Source organism: Excalfactoria chinensis, chromosome 1 (genome assembly GCF_039878825.1).
Source record: "Excalfactoria chinensis isolate bCotChi1 chromosome 1, bCotChi1.hap2, whole genome shotgun sequence".
NCBI classification, from domain to species: Eukaryota; Metazoa; Chordata; class Aves; order Galliformes; family Phasianidae; genus Excalfactoria; species Excalfactoria chinensis.
In genome coordinates this window covers 72,008,159-72,026,556 of record NC_092825.1, presented here as the reverse complement: position 1 = coordinate 72,026,556, position 18,398 = coordinate 72,008,159, and the positions used below count along the sequence as shown (strand labels likewise).

The following is an 18,398-nucleotide window of genomic DNA, read 5'->3' as shown; positions in this document are numbered from 1 at the left end:
TGGAAAACACAATTAAAAGGTTAGATAAAATGGAAAACACAATTAAAAGGTTAGATAAAGTGGAAAACACACAGAATGATATTATAGATATATTGACTACCATGCCCGATGTTGATGGATCCATGGTGGTACCAGATGATGGGGACCAGGATTCCCACGATGGCCTATCGGGAAAACTAAACAAAGCAAGATCCTCCCATCCTGTATCATTGAAGATCTCAACCATAAAAAAGAGACGTCTTCGTGTTGGAGCAAATGACAACAGTAAGGTCATACGTTTTGCCTTGTTGTTTTTCCTGCATAGTCATGGGGAGGATATAAAGAAGTGGAGTAATTCACCCACTTCTGCACTCCAGGCACGAGTGAAAGAATTACAACGCAAATCAGTCATCAAGGCGAACTCTTCCAGAAGGGGGAAGGCTCCAGTTGCCGCAAGCCACCGAGGTAACCAATAGAGAGGCCCTGCCCCCAGCTGGGGGGGGAAAGGGACAATAGACTATACTGGACTGTGTGGATTAGACGGCCTGGCACATCCCAACCACAGAAATATAAGGCCCTGGTGGACACTGGTGCACAGTGCACCCTAATGCCCTCAAGTCACCAAGGGACACAATCAATACATATCCATGGAGTGACTGGGGGTTCCCAAGAATTGACTATATTGGAGGCCGAAATAAGCCTCACTGGTAAAGACTGGCAAAAACACCCTATTATGACTGGTCCAGAGGCTCCATGTATATTGGGTATCAATTACCTCAGGATGGGATATTTTAAGGATCCCAAGGGGTATCAATGGGCCTTTGGGATAGCTGCTGTTAACACAAATGGTGTTAAGCAGCTGTCAGTTTTACCTGATCTGTCAGATGATCCTTCTGCTGTGGGGTTGCTCCAGGTAAAAGACCAAGAGGTACCAATTGCCACCAAAGTGGTGCACAGATGGCAGTACCGCACCAATAGGGACTCATCGCTTCCCATTCACAAGTTAATTCGTCAACTAGAAAATCAAGGAGTGATTAGCAAAACTCACTCGCCTTTTAACAGTCCCATATGGCCAGTGCGTAAAGCCAGTGGAGAATGGAGGCTGACGGTGGATTACCGAGGTCTGAATGAAGTCACACCACCATTGAGTGCTGCTGTACCAGACATGCTAGAACTCCAGTATGAACTGGAGTCAGAAGAAGCCAAGTGGTATGCCACCACTGACATTGCTAATGCCTTCTTTTCCATCCCATTGGCTGCAGAATGTAGGCCACAGTTTACTTTTACCTGGAGAGGTGTTCAATACACCTGGAACCGTCTACCCCAGGGGTGGAAACACAGCCCAACCATTTGCCATGGGTTGATCCAAACTGTTTTGGAGCAGGGTAATGCTCCCGAGCACTTGCAGTATATTGATGATATTGTCGTGTGGGGTGATACAGCAGCGGAAGTTTTCAAGAAAGGAAAGCAAATAATCCAGATTCTTTTGCAAGCTGGTTTTGCTATTAAGCGCAGCAAAGTGAAGGGGCCTGCCCAAGAAATTCAATTCTTAGGTACAAAATGGCAAGAAGGGCGTCTTCACATCCCAGCAGATGTGATTGACAAAATCATTGCTATGTCTCCACCCACCAACAAGACAGAGACCCAATCTTTCTTGGGAGTAGTGGGTTTTTGGAGAATGCATGTTCCAAACTACAGCCACATTGTGAGCCCCCTCTATCAGGTGACACGGAAGAATAATTTCTCATGGGGTCCTGAACAGCAGCAAGCTTTTGAGCAGATAAAGCAAGAGATAGCCTGTGCCATGGCCTTGGGGCCAGTACGGACGGGACAGGATGTAAAGAACATCCTCTACACTGCTGCTGGAGAAAAAGGTCCCACTTGGAGTTTGTGGCAGAGAGCCTCAGGAGAGACCCGAGGTCAACCCCTAGGATTTTGGAGTCAAGCCTATAAGGGATCTGAAGAGCGCTACACTCCAACTGAGAAGGAGATCTTAGCCGTGTATGAGGGAGTTTGGGCTGCTTCTGAAGTAGTTGGTACCGAAGTACAGCTCCTTCTAGCACCTCGCTTGCCAGTAATAAATTGGATGTTTAAAGGACAGGTTCCCTCCACCCATCATGCTACTGATGCCACTTGGAGTAAGTGGATTTCACTAATCACACAACGAGCTCGGATGGGGAAGCCGTCCTGGAATCCTAGAGGTGATCATGGACTGGCCTGAGGGTAAAAAGTTTGTGACATCACCTGCAGAGGAGGTGTCACGTGCTAAAGAGGCCCCACCATACAATGAGCTACCAGAAAATGAAAAGAAATTTGCCCTATTCACAGACAGATCGTGTCGTATTGTAGGGAAACATCGCAGATTGAAAGCTGCTGTATGGAGTCCCACACGACAAGTTGCAGAGGCCAATGAAGGTAAAGGAGAGTCAAGCCAATTTGCAGAGGTAAAGGCTGTTCAGCTAGCCTTAGATGTGGCTGAACGGGAGAGGTGGCCGATGCTTCATCTTTATACTGATGGTGGCAAATGCCTTATGGGGGTGGTTGCAGCAGTGGGAACAAGACAACTGGCAACGAAAGGGTAAACCTATTTGGGCTGCTGAACTGTGGAAAGACATTGCTGCCCAAATAAGGAATATTGTTGTAAAAGTGTGCCATGTAGATGCGCATGTGCCTAAAAGTAAGGCCACTGAAGAACATCAAAATAACCATCAGGTTGATCGAGCTGCCAAGATTGAGGTGGCTCAGATAGACTTGGACTGGCAGAACAAAGGTGAATTATTCCTAGCTTGGTGGGCCCATGAGACTTCAGGTCATCAAGGAAGAGATGCAACATATAAGTGGGCCAGAGACCAAGGGGTGGACTTAACTATGGATGCTATTGCTCAGGTCATTCATGACTGTGAAAAATGTGCCATAATTAAACAAGCCAAAAGGATGAAACCTTTTTGGGGGGAAGGGCGATGGCAAAAGTATAAATATGGGGAGGCATGGCAGGTTGATTATATCACCTTGCCACGATCCTGAAATGGTAAACAGTATGTACTCACCATGGTTGAGGCGACCACTGGGTGGCTTGAAACATACGCAGTACCCCATGCTACTGCCCGAAACACCATATTAGGATTGGAAAAGCAAGTCCTGTGGCGGCATGGCACTCAGGAAAGAATTGAATCAGATAATGGAACTCATTTCAAAAATTCCCTTGTAAATACTTGGGCCAAAAATCATGGCATTGAGTGGATTTACCATATTCCCTATCATGCACCGGCGTCTGGTAAAATTGAACGATTCAATGGATTGTTAAAAACTATGTTGAAAGCAATGGGCAGCGGAACATATAAAAATTGGGAAAACCATTTAACAGAAGCCACCTGGTTGGTCAACACTCGAGGATCTGGTAATTGTGATGGTCCCAACCAATCCAGCTCCCTATGTACCATAGAGGGAGATATGGTTCCTGTAGTACACGTAAAGAGCGTGTTGGGAAAAGCAGTTTGGGTCCTTCCAGCGTCTGGAAAGGGCAAACCTCTCTGAGGTACCGTTTTTGCCCAGGGACCTGGATGCACTTGGTGGGTGATGCACAAAAATGGGAATGTTCAATGTGTACCACAAGGGAATTTGATGCTGGGGGAGTGCAGCCAATAATTTCTTGTATATATAAGTAGAGCCTTAAAGATATATGACGAATGTCCAATTATGGTGCAGGACTTAAGATAGATGGATTAATGTTAAGAAAACATTTTCCATATACCTAAACTAGGCACCCTATAAGTAAGTTTTTCCATCTGGGCTCTATATCGTGCACTGGCCATGCATGTGTAGAGCACACGTGGAAAGAAGTATAATTAAAAGGGAATTTGTGGTGGTTGGGAAAGGATGAGTGCACCTTGATGTGGGGAACGCCCCACTAGCGCTGCTTTTCCCTTTCACTGCTGTCATATTCCTTTTCCGGCAGTTTTGCCATTTCCTCGACTTAGTAAATAATAGTGTGTTAAGTTATAAAGTTTTATTTTCAGCCTAAGGATTTGCATGAAATAGATATAAGTTGTTAAGAAAATAAGGTTGCTGATTGCTCACAACTATATATGTGTGTGTGTGAGTGTGTGTGTGTGTGTGTGTGTGTATAATAAGCATAATGTAATGATGTAGAATAAGGGATTCCCTTATTCCCTTATTCCTTTTCCCTGTTTTTTTTCCTTCTGGGCCAGCGGCCTGCGGGCCGACTGCCCCCCTGTCATGGGTGCAGGTAGATTTTAGGGTAACCCACGACACAGACTTTCACAGTTAATATTCAAACTTAAATATACAGTCCTAAATGACAGACTGTTAGTATTTCTCACCAAATATCAACAAGCTACAGTGGAACTGGGGTGTTACAATATATTTCAATGAAAGCTTCTAGCTGTCAGTTCTGCATATGCTTGCAATCTGAATCAAATTAAAAAAAAAAAAAAAAAAAAAAAAAAGGAAAAAAAAAACCAAAAACAAAACAAAAACAAAAAACAAAACAAAACAAAACAAAAAAACACCACCTCAAAAAACCCTGAACACTGAATCAAATTGTAAAAGTATATGAATTCTATGAATATACCTCTCTTTTGTTTAACTGGCAGTTGCTCCAAAGGAATACTGTGATTCTGTGAATTCCACCCAGCCCAGCAGCTTTGTTTGGGTGGAACAGTGATGCATCTCCAGGACAGTATCTCAAACTGGCATACAATGACCATAGTGTCTAGCAATAAGAGCCGCTGGTTGCTACTGGCTCATAACCAAATCCAACAGTCTTGAAATGGACATTAGGGTTCATCACCAAGTAGTCAGATCATCCTTCTTAAGGGAATTATTATTAAATGCCACTTGGCACTATGTTCTCCTTTACAAAGTTAACACTTTCCATTATTTTACAAGTGTTATTGAAAAGTTTACAGGTAGCTTTTACAAATATAGCCAAGGATATTTGTAACTACCCAGTTCTGAAGTGTGTTAAATAAGTGTCCATATACACAATGAAATGAGTAAGATGTGCAAAAAATAATGCATAAAAGAAATCAAACCTACAAGCCATCTAACAAGAGTCAAGCAGAACTTGAATGAAAAACATTAGCAATCAGTTCTGCTTGTATTCTTCAGACCATTTTTAATCACTTCCACACTTCTCAAGCCTCTGTGGCTCTGTGAATCCATCTGCAGCCTTGAATATCACAACAGAAACTGAACAATGTGGCCAATATTCGTGATTGCTGTATACCTTATGTAGTTCTGAGCAACAAGTTACAAAGTAAATGAAAACAGGACAGGCAATCAAGAGGAAAAACGGGAATGGAGAAGTAGGGAGAGAAAGAGAAAACAAGCACTTTAACTTCCCTTTCTAAAATAAGATGGCTAATGTTTGTTTTCCTTCATTTATTTTTGCCAGTTAATGCACAACCACTTACCTGATTCTCTAGTTTCAGCTGTCGTAGTTTCATGCCTTCATCCTCAAAGATGCTGGAAAAGGCACGAGACAAAAAATTATTACTAGAAATTTGTTTGCATTATAAAAAACATGACATCCACAGACTACAACATAGTTATCAACACTTCAAAACAACTGTGAAGCATTATTTCTAGCCCATGGGAAGACCAAGTTATAAGGCATTATGAAGGAAACGTACTTCATTTTCTGTCACAAACAGGACCAGTGATTCAGTCACTGAACTAAATTTCTCTGAAAACATTTTGCAAGCAAAAAGCTTTCATTACTCATGGGCAGATCATGAGCCACTACTGAAGTGGGCTTTCATAGAATTTACACCTCTAGACATAAAGTTCAAAGCAGTTCAGTATAGTCTCTCTTCCTTCAAAACAAAAGCCAGCTCCAAATTAACTCACAATTTTCAGTTTCATCATGGGTCAATCTGACAGTATTTTCTCCCTCTGCCAGACTTCCTAGAACTAATGTTAATATCTGTGAGTATATATAACTATTCAATTCCTGTAGATATAAGACATTTTCCTATTTATTTTACAGTTAATTTTCATAACAACTCCATTTCTTGGTTCTAAGATGTGATTCATAGTCATCTCATTCCTTTTAGATGAGAATGAATTATTACAAAAACTGCACTTCAGAGCTGTCAACTCTAAAAGTTAGAAAGTTAATTAATTGACATGAACATATATACTCTGCCTATCACAGCTGTGTGCTTTCTTCCTACATAGCTTTGCTACAGACCCCATTTGAAGAAAAAGAACAATATAGAATGAAGAAGTTACATAATACAGGAAACAGACAAATCTAATGTATTTTATTGATGGCATGCAGGACTAGCCAAAATTTCAATTTACCAAGAAAACTCAATGTCTTGTCTAGGTGCTGAAATAACCAATGATGTGAAGTCACAAGCTGGCAGACAGTGCTGAATGTAACCCCAAAAAAGGAAAACTGGAAAAAGACACAAGGAGAGAGGCACAAAACACATGCCATGAATTTAACTTCTCTTCCTACTTGCCACTAAGTTTAAAAAAAAAAAAAAAAAAAAAAAAAAAAAAAAAAAAAAACACCTCTGTTGTCTCTGTTGTGGAATTATTGGGTACTTTCAAGTTAATTATCCCAGAACTATATTAAATCAAATTAAAAGAAAAAAGTGAGAACAAAACAAAACAAAACAAAAATCTCAAAGGCTGAAATACATGCATAAGTTTTGTCATTTTCACAGCTAAATAGATGCCCCAATACAAAGAAATAGTACCATTGTGCAGAAGAATTAAAGAAGAATAAACTGAGATACCTGTGCTATAGAAAAACCTTTTGCTACAAATTATGATGTATTATTATTATTATTTATTATGATTCATTCATTAACAATGAATTTTGTTAGCTGCAAGATCTAACAGAGAATAGTAAATATAACAGATAATAGTGAATTTAATCCAAAGCTATCTTTGCAACACTATGCTGTCCATACTTACATGATACAGGCAAAAGTTGTTTAGAACCCTGTCATGCACCATGGTCAGCAGTGTCATGAAGATTTGCTATTGCACACTGTTCCCTGCCTTACTAATAGCAGGGTTGCACAGAGTCCAGTTAACACACTTCACTGACCACAAATCAGGTGATTAACTTCTTGTGGTTTGATGATTTCTGTTGTTGGTATTCCACATCAGAACATCACACAGAACAGTGGCAGTTAAAGAGTTCATGTTCTGGTGGCATCCCGGAGGACTTGGAGAGAAGAGGAAGCAGGGTGGGACTCTGGACCTGACCCCAGCCGCTAGCTGCCTCTGGCCATCTCTGCTCGCCGCGGAGAAAAGCACGTACCTCCCTCGCACTGTGGTGGTTTGACTCGTACTTTGGGTACTCTCATCTCTCTCCTTTCGTTTGATTTGGTTACATTTAGTCAATTCCCGTTCCTCCTCAGATCGTTACCATTGTGTTTTCTCTTGGTTAAAACTATCTGTTCGCTCTCTGCCCTTTCTCCTCTCCCGGAGCGCGTGACCAACACTGGCCGGGTCACGGCAAACCCCTTCCTTTTTTTTTCCCTTCACTCTTTTGTCTCTCCTTTTTCTTTTCTCGGGGCCTGTGCCCCCCTGTCACGGACTTACATCTAGGGGTAACCCCATGACATAACTATACATTTATTTAACACAATGTCCTTAATGCCCACAATTACAGTCGCAGTTAGAAAATGCTCAATGGGTAACGATTCCAAACGTATACTAACACATGGTCTTGGCACAACATACAATAAATAAAGGGGAAGGTTGCACACAGAATGTGATGTGTACCTCTGGCTCTCCCCAAAACCTCTAGGTAACTCACAGAAACTCTGAAAGTACACACTACACTACATGAATTGCCAGGTAATGGAGTCTGACAATTCTCCCAAGGCATAGTATTCGACTGAATTCTTTGAGAGTGCCATAACCACTCTCCTCTGGCAAGAAGGGAGATTTCTAGATATTGTTAGGGAGAATGTATGACCTGATGTTTGATGTTCAGTCCAGATGTCAATGTGCATGGTGTGGGGGGTCTCAGCCCAGCTGAGAGGATCCCACTCGATACTGGTCCCTACTCTGCTGGCATGTGGGCTCTGCTGATACTGTTACTTAATCGCTACAGTGCACACTGCCTCTGCTGTATGGGGTTAGTCTCATAAGCTATGCGCAGCCTTCATCATGAAAGAGCAAGAAAGGCCTCCCCTGGGCCCTACAGGAGTTGGTTACACTTCTCTTAAGCGTAGAGCCACGGAACAGTATCCGTGAGTGCTGTCATATATTTTTTTTCTTGGTGCTGCATCACCTTGCCATGAAACAACATAACAGAGTGGCACTACATTCAGCTGGAAGTTGCTGGGTCAGGCTCTTGCCATTAGTTCAGGCCATTATCGGGAGGGGCAGTCAGGTTTATTGGTTCTCTCAGTGACACAACTGCCATAGACTATGCACCAAGAGGACAAACAAGATAACTAGGCAGAAAGCTGCTATCAGACCCTCGACTGGTCCTGTTTTCCACCCTTTACCTAATTATGCCTTTCCCTTTCTTCAGCATGCCTTTTCAGGAGAATCCTGCAAAACCCACCCGTGGCAAGGGGATTGGAAATACATCACTTTAAAGTCTCTTCAAACCCAAGCCCACTTCAAACCCATCCTACCACTAAATGAAGTATAGGTGAAAAGTAACGACCTGTTCAGGTTCAAACAGTTGAGTAGGAATACATTTGACTTGGCCTAAAGGAACTCTTTCAGAAATTCATCTTTTTGGAGGTAACTGTTCACATGCCCGATATAATGAGGTAAACAATGATGCAGTCTAATATTGATCAACTGCAGCTAAATTAATATATATATTAAAAAATAAATAAATAAATAAATAAATAAATAAATAAATTATTTACCTGTGTAGGTAATCACAGAATCATTTAAGGTTGGAAAAGACCTCTGTGGTTGTGAATTCTCCTTCTCTGGACATATTCAAGACCTGCCTGGATGCCAACTGTGTAGCCTGTTGTAGGGGGCCTGCTTTGCAGGGGGGTTGGACTTGATGACCTCTAGAGGACCCTCCCGGCCCCTGAAGTTCTGTGATTCTGTGATTTCCTCTAGTCCTAGTTACTTGGGAGAAGAGATCAACTCCCATCTTGCTATGACCTCCTTTCAGGTGATAGAAAGGTGGTAAAAACCTTTCTCTCCTATGAAGAAAGGTTGAGAATTTGGTCTTGTTCAGCTTGGAAAAGAGAAGGCTCTGGGGACATCGCATTATGGCCCTCTAGTACTTGAAATGAGCTTATTAACAAGAGAGGAAAACAACAGACAACTTTTTATATGTTCTGATAGCAATAGACCAAGCTTACTAAAAAAAGGGAAAATTTAGGTTAGCTGCTATGCAGAAGTTCTTTACTCAGAGGATGATGAGGCACTGGAACAGGTTGCCCAGAGAAGTTGTAGATAACCCAACCCCAGAGACATTCAAGTCCAGGTTGGACTGGACCCTAGGCAACCTGATCTAGGTGTCAGCATCTCTGTGTGTGGCAAGAGGGTTGGAACTAAGTAATCTTTAATGTCCCTTCCAACTTAAGCCATTCTATGATACGATTTTTGTGATAAGAGCCAAACTCCCTTCTCAGTATTTTAAACACAACTTTTTAAGGTGAATTCATGTGAACTTTATCCAACATTTTTAACTTCGGACTTTCCCAAATGAAAAGGAAACACATAGCATTTATCAAAATAATGAAATAACATTATAAACATAATGATGTGCCTTAGTGCTTAAAAAAAAAAAATCTAGATGAATGTCAGACTTCAAAAGGAACTCTAGCTACTTTAATTTAAAAGGCAAGGGGACCTGTGAGAGCTGAATAGCATTCAAACAGCTCCTCTTCCAGGCTCAGGATTGGTGTGTCCCTGTAACTAAGAAGTCGGGAAAAGGTGCCAGGAGACCTGCGTGGATGAGTAAGGAACTCATGTGCAAGCTCCGCAGAAAGAAGAAAGTACACGATACGTGGAAAAAGGGTCTGGCCACTTGGGAACAATATAAGAATGTAGTCAGGGACTGCAGAGATGCGACGAGGAAGGCTAAAGCCCACCTGGAGCTGAATCTAGCTAAGGAGATAAAGGATAATAAAAAAGGCTTTTTTAAGTACGTTAATAGCAAAAGGAAGGCTAGGGAGAATGTGGGCCCCATACTAAGTGAGGGGGGTGTTCTGGTAACAGGGGATGCTGACAAGGCGGAAATACTGAACGCCTTCTTTGCCTCTGTCTTTAGTGAAAGGGCTCTCCCCCAGGAATCCCAGACCCTGGTGGCTGATGAGAGAATCTGGGGAATGGGAGATTTCCCTTTAGTCAGGGAAGAGGTGGTCCGTGAGTGCTTAGGAAACATTAATGTCCATAAATCCATGGGACCTGATGGGGTGCACCCGCGGGTGCTGAGAGAGCTGGCGGAGGTTATTGCTAAGCCACTCTCTGTAATTTTTCAGAGGTCTTGGAGAACTGGGGAGGTGCCTGAAGACTGGAGGATGGCCAATGTCACCCCAGTCTTCAAAAAGGGCAAGAAGGATGACCCGGGTAATTATAGGCCAGTCAGCCTCACCTCTGTCCCAGGGAAGGTGATGGAACAGCTTGTGCTGGATGCCATCTCCAGACAACTGGGAGAAAAGGAGGTTATCAGGAGTACTCAGCATGGGTTCACCAAGGGGAGGTCGTTCTCGACCAACCTGGTGGCCTTTTATGAAGACGTCACTCACTGGGTGGACGGGTGGAGAGCAGTAGATGTAGTCTACCTTGATTTCAGTAAGGCTTTCGATACAGTCCCCCATGACATCCTTATAACAAAGCTGAAGAAGTATGGGATAGATGAGTGGACGGTGAAGTGGATCGAGAATTGGCTGACTGGCAGAGTGCAGAGGGTTGTCATTGGCGGTGCGGTGTCTGGCTGGAGGCCTGTGACTAGCGGTGTCCCCCAGGGGTCTGTGCTGGGTCCAGTCTTGTTCAACATCTTCATCAACGACCTTGATGAGGGGATAGTGACCACCCTCAGCAAGTTTGATGATGACACGAAGCTGGGAGGATTGGCTGACACACCTGAAGGCTGTGCTGCCATTCAGAGAGACCTGGACAGGCTGGAGAGCTGGGCAGTAAGAAACCGGATGAGGTTTAACAAAAGCAAGTGTAGAGTCTTGCACCTAGGAAGAAATAATTGCATACACCAGTACAGGCTGGGGTAAGACCTGCTGGAGAGGAGCTCTGCTGAGAGGGACCTGGGCGTCCTGGTGGACGACAGGTTGGCCATGAGCCAGCAGTGTGCCCTTGTAGCCAAAAAGGCCAATGGCATTCTGGGGTGCATTAAAAAGAGCATGGCCAGCAGGTCAAGGGAGGTGATCCTCCCCCTCTACTCTGCCCTGGTGAGGCCTCATCTGGAATACTGTGTCCAGTTCTGGGCTCCCCAGTACAAAAAAGACAGGGATCTCTTAGAAAGAGTCCAGAGGAGGGCCACAAAGATGGTGAAGGGCCTGGAGCATCTCCCCTATGAGGAGAGACTTAGGGAACTGGGTCTGTTTAGCCTTGAGAAAAGAAGGCTGAGAGGGGACCTGATCCAGGTTTATAAATACCTGAGGTGTGGGAGCTATAGTGGCGAGGCTGGTCTGTTTTCAGTAGTGCGTGGGGACAGGACTAGGGGAAATGGGCTGAAACTTCAGCATAGGAAGTTCCGCATGAATGTGCGCAAGAACTTCTTTACAGTGAGGGTGGCAGAGCACTGGAACAGGCTGCCCAGGGAGGTGGTGGAGTCTCCTTCTCTGGAGATATTCAAGACCCGCCTGGACGCCTACCTGTGTGACGTGTTGTAGGGAGCCTGCTTTGGCAGGGGGGTTGGACTCTATGATCTCTAGAGGTCCCTTCCAACCCCTACAATTCTGTGATTCCGTGATTCTGTAATTACAGCCATCTTAAATGAAAGCATTGGCAGAGAAGTTAACACAACACCACAGTATTAGAGCCTATTTAGAAATGGCCTAACCCAAAATCTCGCCTGCCTGTCCATCAAATAAAATTATTTATGTCTCAATATATATTACATATCGCTGAATAGCAAGAAAGTTTCATTTCAGAAAGAAAAAAATATATATATACTAACCAACTGATGCTCACATATAGCTTTCTTAAGACTCTACAAATGGTTTTAAAAATCTACTTAATGGTCTTAAATATCTACTTAGAAACTATGTACATTTATTTAGGTTTGTGCATTTTAGTATTCTTACATTCATCATTGCAACCAAGAAAGGAAATTGTTTAACAAACTGGGAAGCAGCTAGCAGATGAACTCGCATTACTGTTGGGCTATTTCTGTGAAGCATCCATAAAAGTATGCAAAACAAGTTCCCTAGCAGAAAGAAATTTACTATCACAATTGTTAACAGAAAAGCAGAATCTTTTCCTGTACCTTCAATTCTGTCAAAATTTAAAATCTAATATTTATGCCAGAAAATTTTGAGGCATGCAGTCATTAGTTTTTTGTTCACTCATTCCAGAAGTGATATACAGAACTTGCTTTATGTTTACTTGAGTGTTTCACAGCGTATTCAGCTGACCCAAAAGATCACACGATGCCATCAAATTCTACTGCCTTCCTTCACTCTCCAATTAAAAAATACCAAGTCCACTTCATCAACAAATACTGGTTTTGTTCTGTGTGGACTTTATCATAACTCAAACGCTACACATTTCTTTGTTTCTCTCTGTACTGGCTTTTACATCACCTATCCAAACATCACAGGTACAAAACAGTTTTTTTCCTACATTTTCAAAATCATTAATCACATTAATCATCAAAATACCTTTTACTGTACACCACATTTAATTTCCAGTAATCTGGGGTTTCAGCTATTCAAACCCACAGGCATAATCTCTTTCCAAAATCTCTCTTCCAAACTTAACTGACGTAATGGGAAAAGCACGTTAAGTTCCCATCAGTTGTGCTTCCTCCCCCCTCCCCCCGCCCCCACGCAGTGGCCTAAGAGCCTGCTACCGTTTTCACATTCCAAATGCTTTATTATGATTAGAAGCGCGAGGTAACACACAAAAAAACCTTCACAGTCGTTTCGCTCACGGATACGCTGCCTCAATCAAAGTCGTGCCCGCCTGCCAGGAGCTGGAACTGAGTAGGGAAATGTGACATCGCATCGCACCTATCGAAACAGGCCCACCCCACGGAGATGCAGGGTCAGCGTGAGACGGGACTCGCCGCAGACCGCTTCGCAACCGCCTTGCCCGATGGGCCCCACTCACCTGGCCCCACCGATCGTGCATCGACTCCTCGTACCCTCCATCTTCAGCCCCGCCTTTACTACAGGACCTCGTTTCGACCTCAACGCTATCCTTGGCGACGGAACTCGTAACTCGAGCCCTGCGCCATTGGCCGAAGGCACGGTGCCCTGCCCCACCGCAGGCCGCTGCGCCCCTCAACTGACAAGAACTCGAGCCGCACATGCGCAGAAGAGGCAGTCAGGTCAGCGCCGAGCCCCGCCTCCCGCCAGTTGTCCTGGTGGCGGAGCGCGCTAGGCTTCGGATAGCAGGAGCCGCGTGGGTGGGAAGACCCGTTGCACTTACCGCCCTCCTCCTCAACCCCTGCAAGGAAACTCAGTCAAAAACTAAAAAAAAAAAAAAAAAAAAAAAAAAAAATCTAAAAAAAAAAAAGAAAAATCACACCACTCGCCCCTGAGAATAAGGTGCATCCTACGCGTTGCTACCACTTCCCAATAGAACTAACATGCCTTAGCACAATGTATGGCTTCATTTATTACCCCTCCTAGTCCTTGAAAAGAGCATTTTGTATTTAAGCATGTCCTTGTGTACGAAATTACTGTTTTGCCAAACCAAAAGTCATCCTGACTTCTTGAGTTCAAGGTCTGCCTTCACCAATATGTCAGCAGTACTCAGCTTCCCTCTGTCTCTCAGGTACTTAAGGAGATGAGGCCGATGTCTCCAGGTCACCTTTATTCCATACTCATGCTCAGGAGTATCCATAACTAGTGTTGTTGCCAATTGCTCACTCTCACAGTGATTGACACTGGACACCAGCTCAGCATGACTCCTGATTTGTGGCAGAACGCTGCTGCATGTCCAGTTCTTTAAAGAAGGCAACTGTGGCACCCCCATATCTAGTGGACTGAAGATTTCTGGCTCTATAGGCTGAGAAACAGGTAATGATGGTGTTTCACTATAGTTCTCAGAACCATTCACATGGATGTTGGCTTTCGATCCTATCCCTTTCTTGCACTGGCTGTAAGAACGCTGTGTGTTCTTTCCTGCATGACTCAGCACATCTGTGGAGTGGACTGCATGTTCTTCTGAATTCTCAAAAATTAAAGGAGGAAATTTGCAGACCACAGATCTTCGACAAGCTCTCTCTGCATGAAGCAAGCCGTAGCTGACATCCTGATTCTGAGGCCTGTGAGAACCACGCTGCTTCTTCTGACACACTCTCAAAACCAATGACTTAGTTGTTTCAAATTGTGGGCACACCTGAAGAAATAATAAGGGAAAAAAAAAAAAAATGGTATTTTTCTTCAGAGGAACAACAACCTTATTCTACTCCCCCACCCATCCCATCTTTCTTCAGTGTGTTGGTTAAATGGGTAAGCTGGCCTGCAGCAAAGCAAACTAGTTGTTAGCCAAGCTGGTAAGCAAGAAACACCTCTGAACTTCAGTTTTGTTCTATCACTTTGAGAAGTGAGTGGGGTACCAGTGAACTATCCCTGGGTATCTTATGTAATAATAATAAAACAGCACACAAGGCTTTAAATCAGAAGTTTTAAGGCATTAATGCCTTCAACACCTGCTGACTTAAAACGTTTCAGAGCTGGATCCTATTTCTTAGCATAGCAGAATAAATGAACTATACTATGGCCCAAGTATTCCTGAGCAACTATAGCTACAAATGGGAATAATATGAAGATAATGTTCATTAGGCCTTCAAAATATTCCCCCAAAACATGCTTTCCTCAAACAGAGTTACTCTACAACACAAAGATTAACAGATAACCACAAAGTCAATTCTACTAAAATCAGCTTTCTGTATAAGATTGACAAAGCTCAATAATCAGTATTTCATTGAAAGACTTCGGGCACTTACTCAAGACTTGCAAATCCTTCTTTTACGGTAGTCTTTATCTTCTGGGGTCTCAAAAGTCAGGTTGTTTCCTGCAACTGTTTTTACCTAGAGTATTCCAACCTGGATATCATTATGACAACCACAAACTCCTTTTAGCCTTCTGAGGTTTCTACACAGTCCCTCAAAAACTAAGTGCAAGCTAAGGTACTGACTGTCTACTGTACACCTGAACTGCTTGAACCAAAGCCATTCTTTAGGCAATCATGGCTCAAGTTTCCTAATAATTGTATCCTGGCACAAACTTAACACACGTGAACAATTGACCTGGACTTCCTTTTCAGAGAACATACCACATAGGCTTTACCAGGAACCTAACAGTCAAGAGGATCTGAAAGAGTGGAAACCCAATCTGAGTAGGAACTCAGTTGCCAGTGAAACCAAGTGATATCCATCCGTAGAGAACAGTTACAGGGAGTCGTAAACCTACCAATATTTTCTAACATCTAACAGCTTCAGTGCTATTGACTTCAGAGAAATCGCTGGATATTTAGAACAAAGGACAACATGGTTATTTGAAGCTCTACCAAACAAAAAGCATACTTCATCACAGCAATTATTTCATGCAGCATTTCAGAAGCCATAGCACTAACTTACCTATATATAAAAATTACATGGTAAAATAATAAAGTCACAGAATCATTTGAGTTGGACTTGATGACTTTTAAGTATCCCTTCCAACTCCCCTGCAGCAAAGAAGGGTATCTAATGCTACATCAGGTTGCTCAGGGCCCTAAACAGCATGGCCTTGAATGTCTTCAGGGACAAAATATTTACTACCTCTGCATAACCTGTTCCAGTGCTTCACTACCCTTATTCCTTATTATACAGTCTAAATCTCTCTTTTAGTCTGAAGCCATTTCCCCTTGTCCTATCGCTATAGACACTGCTAAATAAGCTGTTCCCTTTTATCTCAAGGGCTAAAGGAATGTTTCATGTAGACTCAAGAAGTGTAGTTTCAAACCTACTTGATAAACAACCGGCCCAAGCAACAAACAGTGCTCCCCTAGTTGATAACTATTGTTATACATGAATTGTCTGGCTTTGCAGCTCCCATTTTCTTTATTTAAAATAAAATAACAACAGCAACGCAAACATAAAACTTTACATTGTAAGATTTAAAATACGGACTCTCTTAAGATACTGCAACCAGTCCCTGGAATATTCTTCTGACTATAAAAGGAGTTCATGAGAGAGAAGCTACTTAAAATATACAGAATGGAAAAGATGGCAATTTAAAATATGTAGTTCTGAAGCAAGGGCCTCTATTCCCTAAATTTAGTAGTGTCATATTTAAACAAAGCACATTTTTAAACAGGTAACTTTTAGATTTCAGCAATTTTGAGCAGGAAAAGAGTTCCTCAAAAGAAAATTTACTATGTGCATGATCTTCAATTGCCAAAGAAAGCAAGCTTCTTCCTCACTAGAATTAGATTTTTCAGAAGACAAATAGAAACTACGGTCTGTATACGCTATAGTTTTATGCCTTCAGATACTCAGGATTTTATTTTTAATATTTGAACATGAAAAAACCCATGTGCACTTATTTATGCTTTAGGCATGTATAATGAATTCAGGTCCATGCTGTTGATTTTCATTATCAGGACACAAAACTTTCTGTTGAGATGTGAGAGAAACTTAAAAACCTGTTTTTGCAAGACATAGAGAAATTGATAACGTATACCAACCCAGGCAGCAAAGGTGTTGTGGTCTACAGGCTTTGTAGAAACACATACTGGATTTTCAGCCACAGACAGTGGAGTTTCACAGCAATGGATGGGTGCCTCCCATTGCCTCTCAAAGAATACCAGCTCTGCCTTTCTAGTCTTCCGGGTACAGTTCTTTCTTGGAGGCATCAGACAATATGATAAAACCACTTTGAAACCTCATGATGCTTGCTAGTACCAATTGGAGGAGGAAAGCACTTTGAGAAGATGCTCAAGCACCCTCAAATCTGTAGAAAATAAATAAAAGGAATGGACTTGAACAATTATTTGGAAATCTCAGATAAAGTTTTTGAACAAAACACTACTACAATAACAATGCATACAGATCTCCATATAGACTGTTACCTACCAGTAGTTTTTATATCTTTTATCAAATTCCAGGCAGATTTAGCATATACATAGTAGAATGAGTAATTAAGTGCTTCAGAGCTTCATGAAGGCACAACCAAAAATGCTGTGGTAAACAGCCATACTGACTTGCAGAACAAACTTTATAACCACAAAGTAGTTGTAGAGCAAGTACATTTTACTTGGCTGGCTGGGTGCAGGGGGTTAACTCCTTCCTAGCCTGCACACCAAAAGGAGGTAAACTTCCCCATTTATCAGGGGAATGTATGCATATTCATGGTACAAGGAGTGGTTATTACAATTCATTCTAGAAATTCATTACAATATGCCATGACTATTCTACACCCCAAACTCTACCTCTAACTAATGACCCCATATCGTTCCCACAGTTTGTGCTCAACTACTCTTACAGTTTTAACAACATAAAAGATTAGCCCTTTATTCAATACAAACAAAGCAAAATTGTCTAAGCTGCAAAAGGAATTCTGATCTAGTGTTTTGAGCAAGGTGTAATGCTGTGGAAGAGATTATTTCCTTATGAAAATGCATATTTTAAATTCACAAACCAAATCTAGTAGAATTTGTTTTATAAAAAATATTTTAGAAGTAATTTGAAAGTCATCCATATTTGAAGAGACCCGAGTAATATACAGAAATACAGAACCAACTATATTCAAAACTGAATTTCAAAATGGAAAAAAAAAAAAAAATCCATTTAGAAGCAGACTGACACAGGTGCAAAAATACTATGCAAGAAGTACGTTTTCTTATTAAATATATAAAACTACATAATATCTTAACTGCTTAGTACATATTATCAAAACAATTGAACAGCCCCCTTAACAGACGCCATAAGATTTAGAGACACAACCTTAGTATTCACGAACCAGTGAAGTCCAGATGCTCTTTTCTGGAGATCTCTGTGAAGGCAGTTGAAGCTACGCTTTCCTCCCAGTAGCGCACACCGATGAGATGAACACACCAAGAGTCAAACCTGGCAGTAAGGTTGGAGTCTCACAGGCTCAGGTCGGCTAACTTCTCTCGAAGCGGATAACGCACCACCATCAAACCTGATAATAACCCGTCCTACTAAATAAAGCAAACACGGTTAAGAGTAATTTACAAGTGACCTGCCAGAGCCCTACCCGACTTAGTACCTACCCACCAGCCCGCCTGGCCTCGCCCCGCCCACCGCT

General features: G+C 42.3%; 2 protein-coding genes across 5 annotated transcripts in view; both read right to left on the bottom strand.

Annotated features, from left to right (window-relative positions):
* Positions 1–13,600, bottom strand: part of TULP3 (TUB like protein 3) — a 36,699-nt gene extending 23,099 nt beyond the window's left edge. Inside the window, exons 1-2 of the mRNA XM_072328873.1 lie at positions 13,246–13,600; positions 5,415–5,466 (exon numbers count right to left, since the gene is read on the bottom strand). Of these exons, the coding sequence (XP_072184974.1) occupies positions 5,415–5,466; positions 13,246–13,286 (93 nt within the window). The 5' untranslated portion in view covers positions 13,287–13,600. The remainder of the gene's footprint in view (positions 1–5,414; positions 5,467–13,245) is intronic.
* Positions 13,601–13,735: 135 nt separating this feature from the next.
* Positions 13,736–18,397, bottom strand: RHNO1 (RAD9-HUS1-RAD1 interacting nuclear orphan 1). Of its 4 annotated transcripts, XM_072339372.1 has the most exons (4): positions 18,364–18,397; positions 18,074–18,291; positions 16,816–17,081; positions 13,736–14,481 (listed from the first exon to the last, which is right to left on the bottom strand). In XM_072339372.1, exons 3-4 carry the CDS (start codon positions 16,981–16,983, stop codon positions 13,840–13,842), a joined length of 810 nt encoding a protein of 269 aa, XP_072195473.1. In that variant the 5' UTR covers positions 16,984–17,081; positions 18,074–18,291; positions 18,364–18,397; the 3' UTR covers positions 13,736–13,839. The 4 variants fall into 4 exon arrangements, with proteins under 4 accessions (XP_072195473.1, XP_072195469.1, XP_072195489.1 ...); XM_072339368.1 differs by lacking the exon at positions 18,364–18,397 and having other exon boundaries at positions 18,074–18,333; XM_072339388.1 differs by lacking the exon at positions 18,364–18,397 and having other exon boundaries at positions 16,864–17,081; positions 18,074–18,333.
* Position 18,398: the final 1 nt, after the last annotated feature.